The 16,669-nt window shown below is 35.6% G+C and overlaps 1 protein-coding gene across 1 annotated transcript in view; it reads right to left on the bottom strand.

Moving 5' to 3' along the window:
- Nucleotides 1–16,669, bottom strand: part of LOC142345601 (rab GTPase-activating protein 1-like) — a 48,461-nt gene that overhangs the window by 17,082 nt on the left and 14,710 nt on the right. Inside the window, exons 5-9 of the mRNA XM_075397733.1 lie at nucleotides 12,469–12,612; nucleotides 9,280–9,393; nucleotides 4,081–4,230; nucleotides 3,493–3,687; nucleotides 2,034–2,204 (exon numbers count right to left, since the gene is read on the bottom strand). Coding sequence (XP_075253848.1) covers nucleotides 2,034–2,204; nucleotides 3,493–3,687; nucleotides 4,081–4,230; nucleotides 9,280–9,393; nucleotides 12,469–12,612 — 774 coding nt within the window. The remainder of the gene's footprint in view (nucleotides 1–2,033; nucleotides 2,205–3,492; nucleotides 3,688–4,080; nucleotides 4,231–9,279; nucleotides 9,394–12,468; nucleotides 12,613–16,669) is intronic.

Raw genomic sequence — 16,669 nt, 5'->3', positions numbered from 1 at the left:
AACTTCACTTTCATCGTGAATTTAAAAAAGCTAAAAATTTAAATAAGCCATTTTGACACTGCAACACCACAGCACATTAGAACGAACACCGTTTCCTCACTCTACTTTAAAATCAGAGTGAAAAAATGTCACGCCGCAAAACCAATCCTTTTTTCGCTCCACTTCCTGTTTCGGTGTGCCCAAAACCAATACTCCAAATTGACTTCCGAAATCATGAAAATGTGTGAACAGATCTTAAAAAAAACAAAACCGGACAAGTCTCAAATAACTGCTCTCAAATAACCACAAGTAAATAAAAGTCAATTTCAAAGTGAGGAAGTTATTTTTGAGAGTGAGGTAAGTCAAAGGTGACCAAAAATTTAATCACGCGCATGAACAAAAAAAACTCGCTCCACTAAGAGCGAAAAATTACGTCACACACGCAATTCAATTGAAATTGCATGAACGAATGAACAAAAAGCAAATTTCAAGTGGTTGTGACGTCATATGGTTGTAACAAAAATCGCGACAACGAAATAAAAAAACATTGCAGGACAAGTCCCAACGTACAATTCAAAGAATTCTCATCGACTGAACAGAAAACTAGACCTAGAACGGACTATGAATGGATTGGGAAAACCGTTTAGAAAAACTATCCAAAAAATTGAAAAAACAGTAAAATCAAAGTGAAATTGCCGCATGTGAACAAAAACATACACGGCAGATTGCCGGAAAATAGCCGCCGTTGATTCCAATAAGCATGATATGGATTGAAAGAATAAAAGATAGTGAAAAAAAAGATTTTTGAAGGCGGCTATTAAAAACCACTAGCGAGAAAGAGAATTTTTGTTCAAACACCGTTTTCTCACTCTACTTTAAAAGTAGAGCGAAAAAAATTCACGCCGCAAAACCACTTGCTTTTTCGCTCCATTTCCTGTTTCGGTGTGACCAAAATCACTACTCCAATTTGACTTCGAAAATCATGAAAATGTGTGCACAGATCTTTAACAAAACATAGCCGGGAGAATTCCGGAAACGACTCGAATGAGAAAATCCAGTTAAACAGCCATCCAACTACTCATCAAACAAAACGTGCCTTCACTAATTTATGATTATCTTGAAACAAAGTCATGAAACAAAAAAGTAAAAACAATAAAATCAAATCTGTTAAAATATGATAAAAAATCTGATCAAATTTTGTTATAAATTGAGATCCCGAAAAAACTATTTCTGCCAAAATAACTTCATCAAAACAACTGGTACTTACAAAAACCACATATGTAAAACTTTAAATTTTCTCAAGTAGAAGGGGTTTCTTCAATACCCATTTGAGCCAGTAAAACAAAAAAATCGTCAAAAAACGCAAAAATCAGCCCGAAAATCAGCAAAATACATTAAAAACCTCCGACTTATCATAAAATTCATATTAATTTCCAAATACCAATGAATACCAACAAAACTGCAACCACTTGGTATCTCAGAACACCATAACTAATATGCGTCTATTCAAATCCCATACATAGCAGTATAAAAAAAAACAAAATGCAAAAAAAATTAAAATAAGCCTGCAAAATGGTATAAAACTAATATCATTGACCAGAAACCTAAAAACCCTTATCAAAACAACCCTAAAAATAGTACAATATCATAATCAAACTTCTAAACCAGAAAATAAACAAAAAATGTTTTTAAAAAGCCGCACGTGAACTCAAAATTTCTGTCGCTCACAGAAATTTTTTCACACCTCAATTTCTGGCTCTCTCGAAAATAGCGGAATGAACAAAAAACCACTCTCTTTTTGCTCCACTCTTCTATTTTGTTCAGCACCCAAACCACTCAAAATTTTTCACGCGTTTCATTTCCTGCTTCAAATTTTTTTCCAACTACACTGATTAAAAAAAAAGACTCCTCCAAAACTCGAGTCGTAAAAAGACAGCGCCCCCATACAATTCAAATTCTTTGAATTGTAAAAAATAGGCGCGCTATAATAGCCGGCTACGAAGCTGAGGCGGCTATTAAACATCTAATATAGTAGATAGAGTAGAAGAGCTAACCTTCATCTGCAAGGCCTTGCGGATGAGCTCTTCAGCAGCGGGTGGTTCTCTGTACTTTCTTGGGATGTTAGCCTTGATGTAAGTGTTGCACTCTTCAAATGATTTCCGACACAGCTCATCGCTCGCCTCTCTCAAAAGAGCGAGAGCAATGTTTAACAGGAATGCTAGGCCCTGAAACGCATTTATAATTGATTCGTCATTAACAGCAATTTTTTTAAGCGCCGCAGAAACAATTTCTTGATATTTTAGATAAATCGATATACACTTGATTTTTTATCTTAACTTCACTAACGAACATAAACCGACTTGACTTTCGGATGATTTGCTCTCGAACGATAGGCCCGTGTCAGCTTAATTTAGAGGGGGTGTAATTTAGAAATGTTTTATGGGTCAAAGGATGTTCTAGAACAAAAGCGCAAAAAGTGTCAAGTAAAAGTTTTGCATTAAAAAAGACCAACGTGTTTACAATAATTGCTTCAAACTTCGTTCGAGCGCAATTACAATTAATGACAACAATATTGCTTCTTTTAATGCTTACTATGACTTCGCAACAATCACGTTAGGGTTCTGGCTAGCACTGCGCATTTTAGAATAGCATTTGTTTTAAAGACCTTGTCAAGCTATCTCAAGCTTATCTCATGCGCAAATTACATTTTCTTTTCTAGAACTTCTCCATGTATATAGGAGTCGCTTTGTGGCCCCCGATCTGACCACCTAACCTTAATAAGAGGGACTTTTCACTTTTGCTTTTGACATTCTAACAATAATCGCAATTTTTACAGACAATTTTCACAATTTTTAATCGTAATTATACACAATTTTACGGCATATGATGTTGCAGTCCGAACAGGAATTGCAAAAAATTAGAATTTTATATCTCAAACAGCATTAACTCGCATTAAAGGAGCAATACGTGCCTATTCGGGAGCATTCCTGACAAAATTTTCAATTTTTTTAAACTAGTTTCCACGGTTAACGTAGGGCTTTTTCACCACGAAAGTCATGCTAAACGGATATTAATGACACGGATAATAAACGGATATTAATTAAGTATTGCCACTTCTGTCCCGAAAAGGCCTAAAATCCTTTAAAAACGGAGCAAATATTACTTTGCTTCAGATCAATTAACCACCCGTACCTATCTCTCAGCCGAATTCAGTACTGAGTCAGATTCTAATTCAGGTCACATTTTGCACTGAATTTGTCTGATTCAGAGCTATTTCAGCTATTCATTCTGAATTATCTTCTAATTTAGAAGAAAACAGAATATTTTCTCTGAATTTTTCTCTGTTTCAAAGAAACTCAGAAAGAACTTCACAGTTGGTTCTGAAATCCTTCTGAATCAGTACAAAAACTTCAAATTTCTCTGAAATTGCTCTGAATCATTACTGTTTGTCACTGAACTCTAGGTACCGGCAATCAGTATTCCCTATTATAATGTAATTTTTGTCAGACATACTTCACTGAATATGATGTCGTATATCCTGTAGACAAGGTAGAGAGGGAACTTGGCTGTGTATAGAGTGAGGAACCACTGGGATGAGAACATGTGTGACTTGAGTCCGATTGACTGGAAGTGGTAATACAGAGTGGGAATGTGGTCCTTCACTAAATTGTCCAGCTGGTACCATTTCAGCTTCAACTCATAGAAGTCCTGTTAACAAATACATCTTTTTTGTGGATTAATTTTTGATTTATTCTGCTCCGTTCCAAAGATGCTCCTTACGATTAGAAGGTGGTCGTATTGGCTATCAACCTGTTACTTTTTATATAAAGACTCGTTGTACAGCTCTATAGCATGTTGGTGTCGGAGTAGTAGTGCATACAAGCTCCACACAAGTGTAGGTGGCCGAAATACAACAAATGAGAAGTCTTTACAGTGTTTGTCCTCTTCGCATACACTTTTTGTCAATCAACCTATTCTCCATAAATCAATCAGTTTGTCAATCAACCTGATAATTTTTATTAAATTCTCCAAACTAGTCAAATTTTGTCTATCGGCACCGTATTTTTCATAAATCAGTGAGTTTATCCTTAGATTGCTCACCTGTTTGTACAATTCGCGTAGCTTGAATAGTCCCATGAGTCTGACAAAGACACAGAATGCCTGTTCTTCTGGCATGTGGAGTAACAGCACTGCTGCTATGTAAGTGAAGCCCTGACAGTATCCAATCTCTTGGTCATACTGTGCGTACGCCTGCAAACACCATCATTCTGATCTCACAATTGCACTACAAGGGCGTAAATAATCAATTCGAGGACTAGTAAGACAATAATGCATAACATAACCGACTAACGTCGGGCGAACTGCTCTCAAACAACCGGCGAGCGGTTGGCTTCGTCAGTAACTAGCAACGGTTTAGTGAAGCCAGCTTTAGATTAATTGAAGGGGCGTAAGGTGAGCGCAGCGGGGGTGCAAAAGTGGATTGGGGGCGGTGGGTGGGTGGGGGCGGTGGATGTGGGTGGGGGTGTGGGATCAATTTCTAAGAACCGCCCTTCACAACAGAGAACTCTAAGAGAACTTTATTCAAATTGGGCGCTACATCTTTATCCCGTTTATTAAGACGAAAATCAAATGGGTCAGACGAAAAATCGGCCAACTGAAAAATTGCAAAAAAGAGACCAACAGGATCATTATATTTGCTACAAATTGCATTTGAGAGCAATTAACAACGACTTCCTCAAAATTGCTGTTAAGTCATTTATGATACAAATATTTCTACTATAACTTATTGTTAATGAGGATCAGAGATGATGACATTACGCCACATAACAGCAGCATCAACAAAGAGAGAGAGAGAGAGAGAGAGAGAGAGAGAGAGAGAGAAAGATAACGTTAGAGAGAGAGAGAGAGGAAAAATGAAACGTGAACGAGAAAGAGCAGGAAAGAAAACGTAACCTACCAAGAGAGAAAGAGAGATAGGAATAGTTTTCATGATGGGATTTGACGCTGCGACTTCTAGTTTTCTAGCCTTGTTAGTAAATAAATCATATAGAATATAGAAAACTGAAAAAAGGCAAAATTAAAAACAAAAATTTACATCTTCGCAGTAAAACAGGTTCAAAAACAAGCTCTATCAGGTAACCCATCTCCAAGACCTAAAACGTTTCGTTGGCGGCCAGTAATGGTCGTTAAACTCAGAAAAGGAATAAAAATATTGAAAAATTTTGGAAACAATTGTAAATTTTAACCAAATCTTGCTAGAAATCAAGATATTAACATCTTAAGATCCATTTCATTATCCTAAGAGACTATCCAGTACTCCTGTTCTAAGCTTGCAATAGTTTCACTGCCTCATAAAGATCCATGCACTTGGAACATGATAAAATTTTCCCAAAATTTGAAATTTAAAATTTTTAAAATCCAAAAATTCCTAAAACTTAAGTTAAAAAAATTGATCACCATTCCATTATCTTTAGAAACTATGCAGTAGCTTATTATCAAACCTTAGAGGAGGTCCCAGGGCCCCGGTGTCGGAAAAAATTCAAACAAGAAGAAATGAAAATACATAAAATTGCTTAAATTCGTGATATTAATCATGAAAAACATTCCAGTACTTCTATAAACTATGCAGTAACATATTATCAAACCCTAGAAAAAGTTCGTTGGCTCTTGAGGCTAGAGAAATCTAAAAAAATGACAAAATTTCAAAAAACTTAAAAATGCAAGTTTTATAAAAAAAAATTGCTAAAACTTGTGATATTAAAAAGTTTAAAAACTAATCCATGGCCAAAAAATTTTGTCAGTTAACTTTTTATTAAACCCCTTAGGAGGTTTTTTGGCCCCTCGGTCTGGAAAGACCTGAAACAGAAAAAAAAAATTGCACGTTTTGTAAAAAAACGCTAAAATTGATGTTAAAATGTTGAAACCATTCCATTACCACTAGAAACAATGCAGTGTCCTATTATTAAAAAATAGAGGAGGTTCCCTGACACCTAGGGCTAATAAAAATCAAAAGAGGTTAAAAATTTTCAAAAAGCCTAAAAAGATTGTGCAACATAGTATAAATTTACGTGTTTTTAGCGAGCGGTTGTTCGTTAGCAGTTAGAAACGGGGGGGGAGGGGGTGTCACAGCGGGCGTGGAGGGGTCTTCAACCTATAAGAACCGCCCTTCATACCATAAGAATAAGTCTCCAAAACAGTTTGAGCTAACACAGAGCTGAAAGGCTCTCAAGAGAACTTAATGCCCGCTGGGCGCTACCTGTTTATCCCGTTTTTAAGGAAGAAAATGCAAAAAGCATGAGACGAAAAATTGGTCAAGCGAAAAATCGCATGAAAAAGACCGACAGGACTAACATAATTGCTACAAACTTCGTTTGAGAACAATTAAAAAGACCACTTTTACTCGCAATTCACTTAGGGACGGTCATTTTGATTGATGATATCTGCAATCCCTCGTGGACCTACTTAGCATAGTCCTAAAAACTTTATCATGAACTACAAAATGTATTGCAAAACTGTAACAACGCTTCTGATCAAAAATGTGCCAGAAAAGTATAAAATACCACCAGAAATCGAACAGCTAAACAAACTTCCGCTGAATTGCTCTTGAACGACTGGCGAGTCCAGGAAATTAACCTCTACGCCACACGCCTTTTCAAATTTCATCGCTCACAGTCGTTTTTATTTTGGCGTGACTTAATTTCTGAATGCACGCAATTCAAACACTCAGAGCTCACAAGATAAAGCGCGAAAAAATCACTAACGAAGTGAAATCGAAAGAAGTTTCTCAAAGAAAACGATCAAGAGAAATTTTGCAATAAAAAACGCACCCGACAGATTACCGGATAATAGCTGCCATTGATGCCAATAACCCTGATGCAGATTGACAGAAAAAGGAAAAATTGATAGATGTACCAGAAAAATTTTAAAAAGCGAACTATTTTGATGTCATTCAACTGCTGTTAGACATACTCCTGCTTTTTGTTGAGATGATACAAGGATTACTATCAAAACCAATAGGCATTAGAGATGGTAACTAAGACTTATAAGAAAAAAGTTCAAGTAGCGTGCATCTGGAATTGGGCATAAAAGGTTTATCCCGTTTCCAAGGGTTCATCCCGTTAACTGCTGTCAAAAAACACTTTGAGCAGAATGAGCGGAGAAAGAAACTATTCTGTAGAAGTCAAAAACATTTCCTGCAGTGTCGAAAAAACGACAAACTGAGGTAAAGCGAAACAAACTTTTGTTCAATGATGTAAAAAAAATAGCAGGACAAGTCCTGAAACAATTCAAAGACTAGAAACAATTCACTGACTAAAAAAAACTAGACCAAGAATGAACTACGAATGGATTGGCAAAACCATTTTTTGGGGAAAAATTAAAAATTGAAAAACATTAAAAATGAAAGTCAAATTGCAGCATCTTAGCAAAAAATAACCAAACGAGAGAAAGCAACTTTTTGTTCAAACAACGCTTCCTCACTCTAATTTAAAAACATACCCGGCAAGCATGATAGGGGTTGAAAGAATAGAAGGTATTGAAAAAAAAAAGATTTTTGTACAAAAACATTTTTTAAGTCCGATTTATTTCGATGGCATTTCGTAATTGAACATGATTCTGTTTATTAGAGAGCGGCTACAGGGGCTACTATCAATACCAATAAGCATTAGAGATGGTAACTAAGACTTTCAGGAACGAGGTTCAAATAGCGGGCATCTAAAATAGGGCTTTATGGGTTTATCCCGTTTCTATTTCTGACTTCAATTTTTCATACTGACTGTTCATTTTGAATTGCTTTGCTGAGCAACTGATGTTTAAAATAATCACTTTTAGCAGAATGAGAGAAGAGAGACACTAGCCTAGAGAATTCAAAAAGATTTCCCGCAAAATGTTGAAAAAGCGGCAAAATGAGGTAAAGCGAAACATTTTTTTGTTCGACGAAGTAAAAAAAAACATAGCAGGACAAGTCCTGACGTACAATTCAAAGCATTTTCATTGACTAAACAAAAAATTAGACCTAGAACGCACTATGAGTGAATTGGGAAAACCATTTTTTAAAAATCAGATAAAACAAAAAAACAGAAAATCAATGTCAAAATGCCGCTAGTGAGAACAAAAAACCACTAGCGAGAAATGTAAATTTCATTCTAACAAAACTCTAGGCCTAGAATGAACTATGAATGGATTGGGAAAATCATTTAGAAAAAACTCCGATCCAGAAAACTGAAAAAAAAACAGTAAAAACCAAAGCGAAATTGCTGCATGTGAACCAAAAACCACTAGCGGGAAAGCGAATTTTTGTTCAAACACCGTTTTCTCACTCTACGTTAAACTTAGAGCGAAAAATTTTCACACCGCAAAACCACTCGCTTTTTCGCTCCATTTCCTGTTTCGGCGTGTCCAAAATCACTATTCCAATTTGACTTCAAAAATCATGAAAATGTGTAAACAGATCTTTTAAAAAAGACAGCTCCCCCAATACAATTCAAATTCTCTGAATTGTTAAAAAAATAAGGAGCGCTATAATAGCCGGCTGAGAAGATGAGGTCGGCTGTTAATAAGAGTGAAAAAATTTCACGCCGCAAAGCCTGTTCACTCCACTTCCTGTTTCGGCGTGACAAAAATGATCACTTTAATTTGACTTCAAAAATCATGAAAATGAGTGGGCAGATCTTGAAAAAAGACAGCGCCTCAATACAAACTCTTTGAATTGTAAAAAATAGGAGCGCAATAATGGCCAGCTGAGAAGATGAGGGCTATTAAAAAGAGCTATTACACGTTTACAATAACCGCGTCAAACTTAGTTCGAGAGCAATTAATAATCTAAGAACGTTAATTTACAACCGTGATTTCCTGAACTAACATTTTCCTGGACCTAATGTGCTTATTCCTGGAAACTGCATCATTGTGATTTGAAAATGCACAAAAATGTAGCTCATGAAAAAATTATTATTACTATTTGGTCCTTACGATTATTACGACAGTAACGCATAAATGACTATCTGCACTCGCATAGTTAACAATCTAACGACGATCATTTTTACAGGAAACAACCAAAATCGTAATTCTGGACACACGACAAAAACGAACCACTTAAATGCATTAGCCTAATTTAATGATTAATCCGACTGTTATATCCGTGCCAATATATGGAATAAGACCATCATTAATATATGTTCCATATGAATTAAATATGAATTCCATATGAATTAAATTAAACCAAAACATCGATCGCATGAAATTAACCAGCTCAAAGGCAATTAATGATGCAACAATTTGAGTGCCTTGTGTGCCTGTACCGACCTTAGCAATTTTGAGGAGAGCTTCCTGGCCTGGTCCCTGGTCATCCTTGAAGAAGTCATTGGCTGGGAATGTCCTGTGGATGTCTCGCTTGATCTGGTCTTCGTTCGTGCATTCCTAACCAAATAAGAGATATCGACAAAACATAGCCGGCAGATTGCCGGAATAGCTGCGAAAGAATAGACCTGCGTGCCATATAATAGAGATAGAAACAGAAAGATCTAAATTGAAAAAAAAATCGACGCCGCTCAAAAAACTAGGTACAAAAAATTTAGCGATAAATTAATTAAGCTTGTTAAAATTCATTCCGCAGAAGCCTCTTATTAAGGACCTTTACTGCACATATGAGTTCCTTTGACCTTAAACAAATGCAAATTAAACTTGAAGTTTTAAAGTGCAAAAGTCATTTTATTGAGTGAGGTAAGTCACTTGTGATCAAAATCTAATCACGCAAAAAACTTTTGCTAAAGAGAGTGAGAAATGACGTCACGCGCGCAAACGCCGTTAGTGAGAGGAAGAAGTCATTCAGAAAATTTGACTTTTTCAGCTTTGCTGTGTGAACAAATGTAAAACGAAAAAAGAGCGTCAGACGACGAAACAAAAAACATAGCCGGAAGAATTCCGGAAGCGACTCGAAGCGTTCGAACTTCACAAACAAAACCGTAAATGCAGTGGAAGCCATTACCATTTGTATTAAACCATTAACTCATTACCTCCCCAGGTCTGATCTAGAATTTGGTGACTTAAACCACTGTAACCAAGAGAAACAAAACGCAACAAATTTTATTATTTTATATTATTGAAAACGTTTGGTAACGTTAAAAAAGTCAGAAATAATAAACAAGGTCAAAATACTGATAGACTGAAAAATTGATAGGGCTATCAATTGCCCTCAAATAATTAATTCATGTTTCCAATCTCAAAGATCGCGAAAGCAAACGGCAGATAATAATCTTAGAAACTAAGTTAAATCTTTTCAAAAAAAGATTGCTCGAAGTTAAGAATCAGAAAACTACTTAAAATACACTTCTAATCACTGCCTTTAAGAAAAAAGAGCATATACTTCTTTCTTGTAAATACGCTAGACAACATGATTTCATACTAATTCAAAAATTAAATTGATCATAGAAAAGACATAAGCAGCAGAGGAATATTCAAAGGCAAATAATCGTTTAAATTAAAACTAAGGCCGGAAGAAAGTTGCAGTGACCATTAATAAGTGGATGTTTTGGAAAGTCTTGCTAGCAGACTCTCAGTACTCTCTTATGTAGAATGAAATCAATGGAATGACGTCAATCAATGGAATCAATGAAATGAAATCAAGAGAAATGACGAAAATCTAGGAAAAAGCCGAAATCATTCAATTTTTTAACAACTGACAAAATCAATATACAGAAAATAAATGTAGGTGCCAGCTCGAAGCTAGAATGATACTAACTAGATTGTGAAGAAAATGGACACAATGTAAGGAACACCGTAACAAAATGACATTCTTGATTTTTGAAAGTTAAAAATCATATTTGAAAAAGTAAAAAAAAAACGAATACAATTTCATTATTAAGCATTCGAGACATAGAAAAGATAACGAGCCATCCGATACAAATATCTATCCTCTTGAAGAGAACTCTAAAAATGGAAAACAGAGAAAATACGAATCATCGGAACATTTTGCAAAAAAATGGTCAAAAAAATTTTAAGACTGCATTTGTGAAAAAGTTTTAACTATTTTTCAAAAACTTAACGCCAAAAAACGATTGAATTTTTATTGAAACGAAATTAAAGTCCATCATGTCTTACAAAAAGACTATTTCTAGTAATTAAAACCAAAATACAAACAAAAAAAACTGAAAAATCGGAAAAAATCTACCAAAATCGGATTCTCATATGTAAAATTTTATAAAAACAGAATTACATCGAGGTAGAAAGAGGCGTTGAGTATATGAGTTATCAAAAAGAAGCTGCCATATTAACGGATTTTTGACAAAAAGACGTTTAAAAGATCCAAAAATGAAGAAATTAATAGAAAAAAAGCCAAAAAATAACTAAAAAATCAAGAATTATGTGCCAATTTTGAACTTGAAACGCATCTTCAGGCTCTGTAAAACACTGTGCTATCAAATTCCGAGGTTGACATTTCAATATAGCATCGAATAGAAATTATTTCCCCAAAAAACCAAATTACAAGCAAAAAAACTGGGCCACTTAGACGAAAAAACGGCTAAAAACGGTTATCTATATGTACCATTCAGTCAAAAACTACTTTCCAAAGTCAAAAAGTCATTCACTAAACGAAGTGCATGATCAAAAAAACTTCTCTCGCTTAGCGAAAATCTGTTCACCGAGACAGCTTTTCCCACTTTCGCTTTTAGGTCAAAATGCCGCGTGAACAAATCTGCTTCCTGAAAAAAAAATCTTAAGAAAACCAATACTCCTCTTCGAGTCGTAAAAACGTCAAAAAGTCATTCACTAAACGCGGCGCATGATCAAAAAAGTTCTCTCGCTCAGAAAAAATTAGTTCACACTGCAATTTTACTCGCTTTCGCTTTTAGGTCAAAATAGGGTCTGAACGAATAGTACTTCCGGTAAAAAAAAACCTTAAGAAAACCAATACTCCTCTTCGAGTCGTAAAAAAAACCAAGAGCACCGCAATATAGCTACGCTCAGCTTACAGCTTCGCAGCTATAATAAGAATATCCAATCAGCTTAATGGAAGCATATTATTTGCACCCCCTCAATCACCCCAGAAAAGTCATGTGCCCTACTTTTAAATAATGATATACTAAGGTTCAGTATCAGTGAGGTGCATAACGTAAAGGGAGTGGCTCAAACAAAAGATCCGATTGGGGATTGAAACCAAGTAAAAAATTCATTAATTAAGAAGATTCCTCGCTAGCTCATTCTTGAACCAGAAAATACAGGAAATAAAACCTTGTTAACATACAATTTATGCTATTTAAATATCAAACAGGGTGGAACATTATTCCCGTATAAAACCAGTGCCCAACCACAACAAAGATTCATAGCTGAAAAGCCTGATGTTCTTGGGAAAAACTTTGTAAAAAGATGTCAGGAATGCGCACCGAAACTCCTTGATTCGCCATTTCTTTTGCCACATCGAGGATTCGATGAAAAGATTAATTGATTTTGTTTTACATAAAAATGAACTAGTCAAAGCTATTAATTAATTCTCACTTGATCGAGGAACTCTCGATATTTCGTGCAGAGTTCTTCCGAGTCCTCTGTTCCCACCTGTCGTACCCACACCTCACCTCTAAGGGCCTCGGGGACTCCTACAGTCCTGACCAGATGTCTCACTTTCTTCGGCTGTGGACGCCCCTGCAATTGACGAGAAACATTAACTGCGTTCATCCACTATCTACGGTTTGGGGGAAAATATCTACTCGTTTGATTATACTATACTAGCAGGCCCGCAAAACCATAAAGAAAATCGTTTGCACGAACAGAAGGTTTAAAAGAAGTAAAGTTTTCTGTTTCGAAACAACGCGGGATCGAACCGATGCCCCTCGTTTAATAGCCATAGGTCTCAACACTTAAGCTATCTATGTGTATTGCACTTGTCTTTTGTTCTTTCTACAGCAAAATTCTGGACAATGGCGTTTCTGACTTGCTTGTTTTTGCTATACCGCATGCTTAATCAGCGCAATGTGCATAATAGGAGCTGAAAAATGATGGTAAAGCGCGTCTCAAAACGCATCTATTAAGCTAGGTTGCGTTATTATGGAGCCCTAAAACATGTTAAGATAGGAGCGCTGTTGACCATTGTGCTCAATTGCGACTGATATTTACTATTAGAAAAGTTTAGACAATACGACTAAAACTGCTCAAAACATAACAAATTTATGAATAATGGTAATAGAAAAATACTTCAAACTTCAGATTAGCAGTTCTCCATCTTACGAACTGCGCTATAACCACTACAAATCACCGTTTCTCAATCACTTTTATCTATCAATAAACCTATTTCAGATTGAAAGTATCTGAGATTAAGCAAACATCAAAAATTAAAGCGTGAAAAACTTAGTTGAAAGCTAAGAGTGTCCTAGAATAGCGCAGAATCTGTACAGCTAGAATTTTGCAGAAAAAACACGTTTACAATATGAACTTTACACTTAGTTCGGGAGAAATTGAAAAACACGTAGTACCCAGGAGAGTAAATCCTCCCTCTGGGCGAGCATACTTTCAAACCCTCTTAGCCTCGTGGTAACTGCACCTGACTAACAGTCTTTTGTCCCAGTTTTGGTTCTTACCCATCTACTTTGAGCCATTTAGGTTATTGACTTCTCTCGATGTGTTCGCTTAACCATGCTGCTCAATGCGGCTCTTAAACATGCGCTTCGAGAGGCCCCTTAAAATTGCAAAAAAATTTAACCAAGTTTAGAGCTCACGCGTTTAATATAAAGGATTGCAGTATATATTTTATATATATATATAATATTGTTCAAAATTAACCCAAAAATACTTTAAATCATGAAATAACGCCTCCTCTGCAGTTTTGGTGAAATGTATACTTATAGACTAGTAGAGCTGTGAGAGCGCCGAACAGACAGTTAAGGCAATTGTCCTAAACCAGTCTATCCCGTTTTTGAAGAGAGTCAAGTGAAAAATCGCATAAAAAGACTAACAGCCCCCAGAATTGCTACAAACTTTGAGAGCATTCAAAAACTTGTTCCAACCCTCCATGATTAAAATACTTTGTTCGAAAGCAATGAAATAGTAGTCCGAAAACGGTGACTCAAACTCTGCTCCGTGATGAGATTAGTTTGATTGGGGAAATGTCAAGTAAAAAAGTAGCCTTATCAGCTGTCAAAACCGGGGTCTAAGTTACTTTAAAGTGGTAACTGCAACATCAGCTGATAAAAACGACAACACAAATGTTCTCGCTCTCTCAAAGTTGTTGGTATTTAATTTTTTTAAAAGAAAGTTCAAACGAACTTGAAATCAAATTGCCCAGATATGTTTTTCTCTTAAATCGAATAACAAAATCTCTTAAACCGGATAGCAAATTAGAAAACCAGTGTTCAACTACCTAGTGAACATAGCCCTCAAATTGCAGGTAGCCATCGTTGACCCGCTTGACGCATATTGGGATTGAAACAGAAAAAATAAGAGATAGAAATTGACAGAATTTTTCAATGTGTCAAAATGTTCTTATTTGGTGCGCAAATTCCGCATATTCGGTTAGATTCTAAATTTACACTTAATTCAGCTTCTGAACTGAGGGCTATTAGGCACAAAACTAATTCCAGCTAGTAATCACTTTAACGAACTTTGATAACCTAATGCAATATGACTTTATGGCTTATGTTTATCCCGTTTCTTTTGATTTGGTTATCTTGACTAGTATTCAATACATTACGTAACTCAACCCTAGAAAGAATTTCAAATCAATTCAGTTTAGACAATGAGTGAGTTAGGTCAGAACTCAAGCGTGAAAATCGTTGACTTATATAGAAAAAACGTGATCAAAAGGTAAAGTGAATTATTAAAAAAAGGAGCGCGCCTAAAAAATAGACATTGAGAGGCTAACGGCGGCTATTAATAACTAGGGGAAAAATTTTGTTTACATCTCATTGATTATATAAAGCCTATAATCAGAACACAATGATGAAAAACATTGAAACCTAGACAATAAGTACCCCCATAAGAAGATGATGGAAAAAAACATCACAAAAAGTTGCTCCTAAATAACAAGATGGCGCTCTAATATACCGCTGCCGTTACCAGTCTTCATTGGAAGCGGTCTTCATGTTACCGAAAACGATAGAAAAACTAATCAACTTCAAGCAAAAAGTTTGAACACTGCGAAGAATTGTTTATCAGGAGTTCGACTTCTGATTAACAATTTTTAACTGCAATGTTAGGCAGTCAATCAGGTATCGAGGAACTTAACGACACAATAGATTGAAATCAATTGGAATTTTTACGCTAGACATCAAATGAACTACTATTTAATAAACAATCACGAACTAACAAAATTTGTATTTGTGAAATAACCATAGAGGTGTCTCCAATTTAAAGAATTGGAGACAAGCAAAATTGAGCGTCTGCATAGAGGACACATGGATGCATCAATTGTAAAAATACTAAAACATAGCCGGCAGTTTGCCGGAATAGCTGCGAAAGAATAGACTTTCGTGCCATATAATAGAGATAGAAACAGATACAGATCTGAATTGAAAAAAAATCGACGCCGCTCAAAAAACTAGGTAAAACATTCAGCGATAAATTAATAACGCTTGTTAAAACTCATTCCGCAGAAGCCTTTTATTAAGCACCTTTACAGCACATATGGGTTCCTTTGACCTTAAACAAATTCAAACTAAACTTAAGTTTTAAAGTGCAAAAGTCATTTTATTGAGTGAGGTAAGTCACGTATGATCAAAATCTAATCACGCAAATAACCTAAAAACTTTTGCTAAAACGAGTGATGAATGACGTCACGCGCGCAAATGCCGTTATAGAGAGGAAGAAGTCATTCAGAAAATTTGACTTTTTCAGCTTTGCTGTGTGAAAAAATGTAAAACGAAAAAAGAGCGTCAGACGACGAAACAAAACATAGCCGTCAGATTGCCGGAATAGCTGCGAAAGAATAGACCTGCGTGCCATATAATAGAGATAGAAACAGATACAGATCTGAATTGAAAACAAAATCGACGCCGCTCAAAAAACTAGGTAAAACATTCAGCGATAAATTAATAACGCTTGTTAAAATTCATTCCGCCGAAGCCTCTTATTAATCACCTTTACAGCACATATGAGTTCCTTTGACCTTAAACAAATTCAAACTAAACTTAAGTTTTAAAGTGCAAAAGTCATTTTATTGAGTGAGGTAAGTCACGTATGATCAAAATCTAATCACGCAAATAACCTAAAAACTTTTGCTAAAGCGAATGAGAAATGACGTCACGCGCGCAAATGCCGTTAGTGAGAGGAAGAAGTCAATTAGAAGATTTTACTTTTTCAGCTTTGCTGTGTGAACAAAGGTAAAACGAAAAAGCGTCAGAAGACGAAACAAAAAAAAACATAGCAGGACAAGTCCTGACGTACAATTCAAAGAATTTTCACGGACTAAACAAAAAACTAGACATTGAATGCACTATGAGTGAATTGAGAAAATTATTTTTTAAAAAATTCAGATCAAAAAAATAAAAAATCAGATCAATGTCAAAATGCCGCATGTGAACATAAAAACCACTACCGAGAAATGAATATTTAATTCAAACAAAAAAAACGAGGCCTAGAATGAGCTGTGAATGGATTGGGAAAACCATCTAGAAAATCCGATCAAAAAAATCGAAAAAACAGTAAAAATCAGAGTGAAATTGCCGCATGTGAACAAAAAACCACTACCAAGAAACCGAAATTTTGTTCC

Source organism: Convolutriloba macropyga, chromosome 9 (genome assembly GCF_964194025.1).
Source record: "Convolutriloba macropyga chromosome 9, txConMacr16.3, whole genome shotgun sequence".
NCBI lineage: Eukaryota > Metazoa > Xenacoelomorpha > Acoela > Convolutidae > Convolutriloba > Convolutriloba macropyga.
Note: the sequence above shows the minus strand (reverse complement) of the source record. Positions and strands in the feature narration are given on the sequence as shown.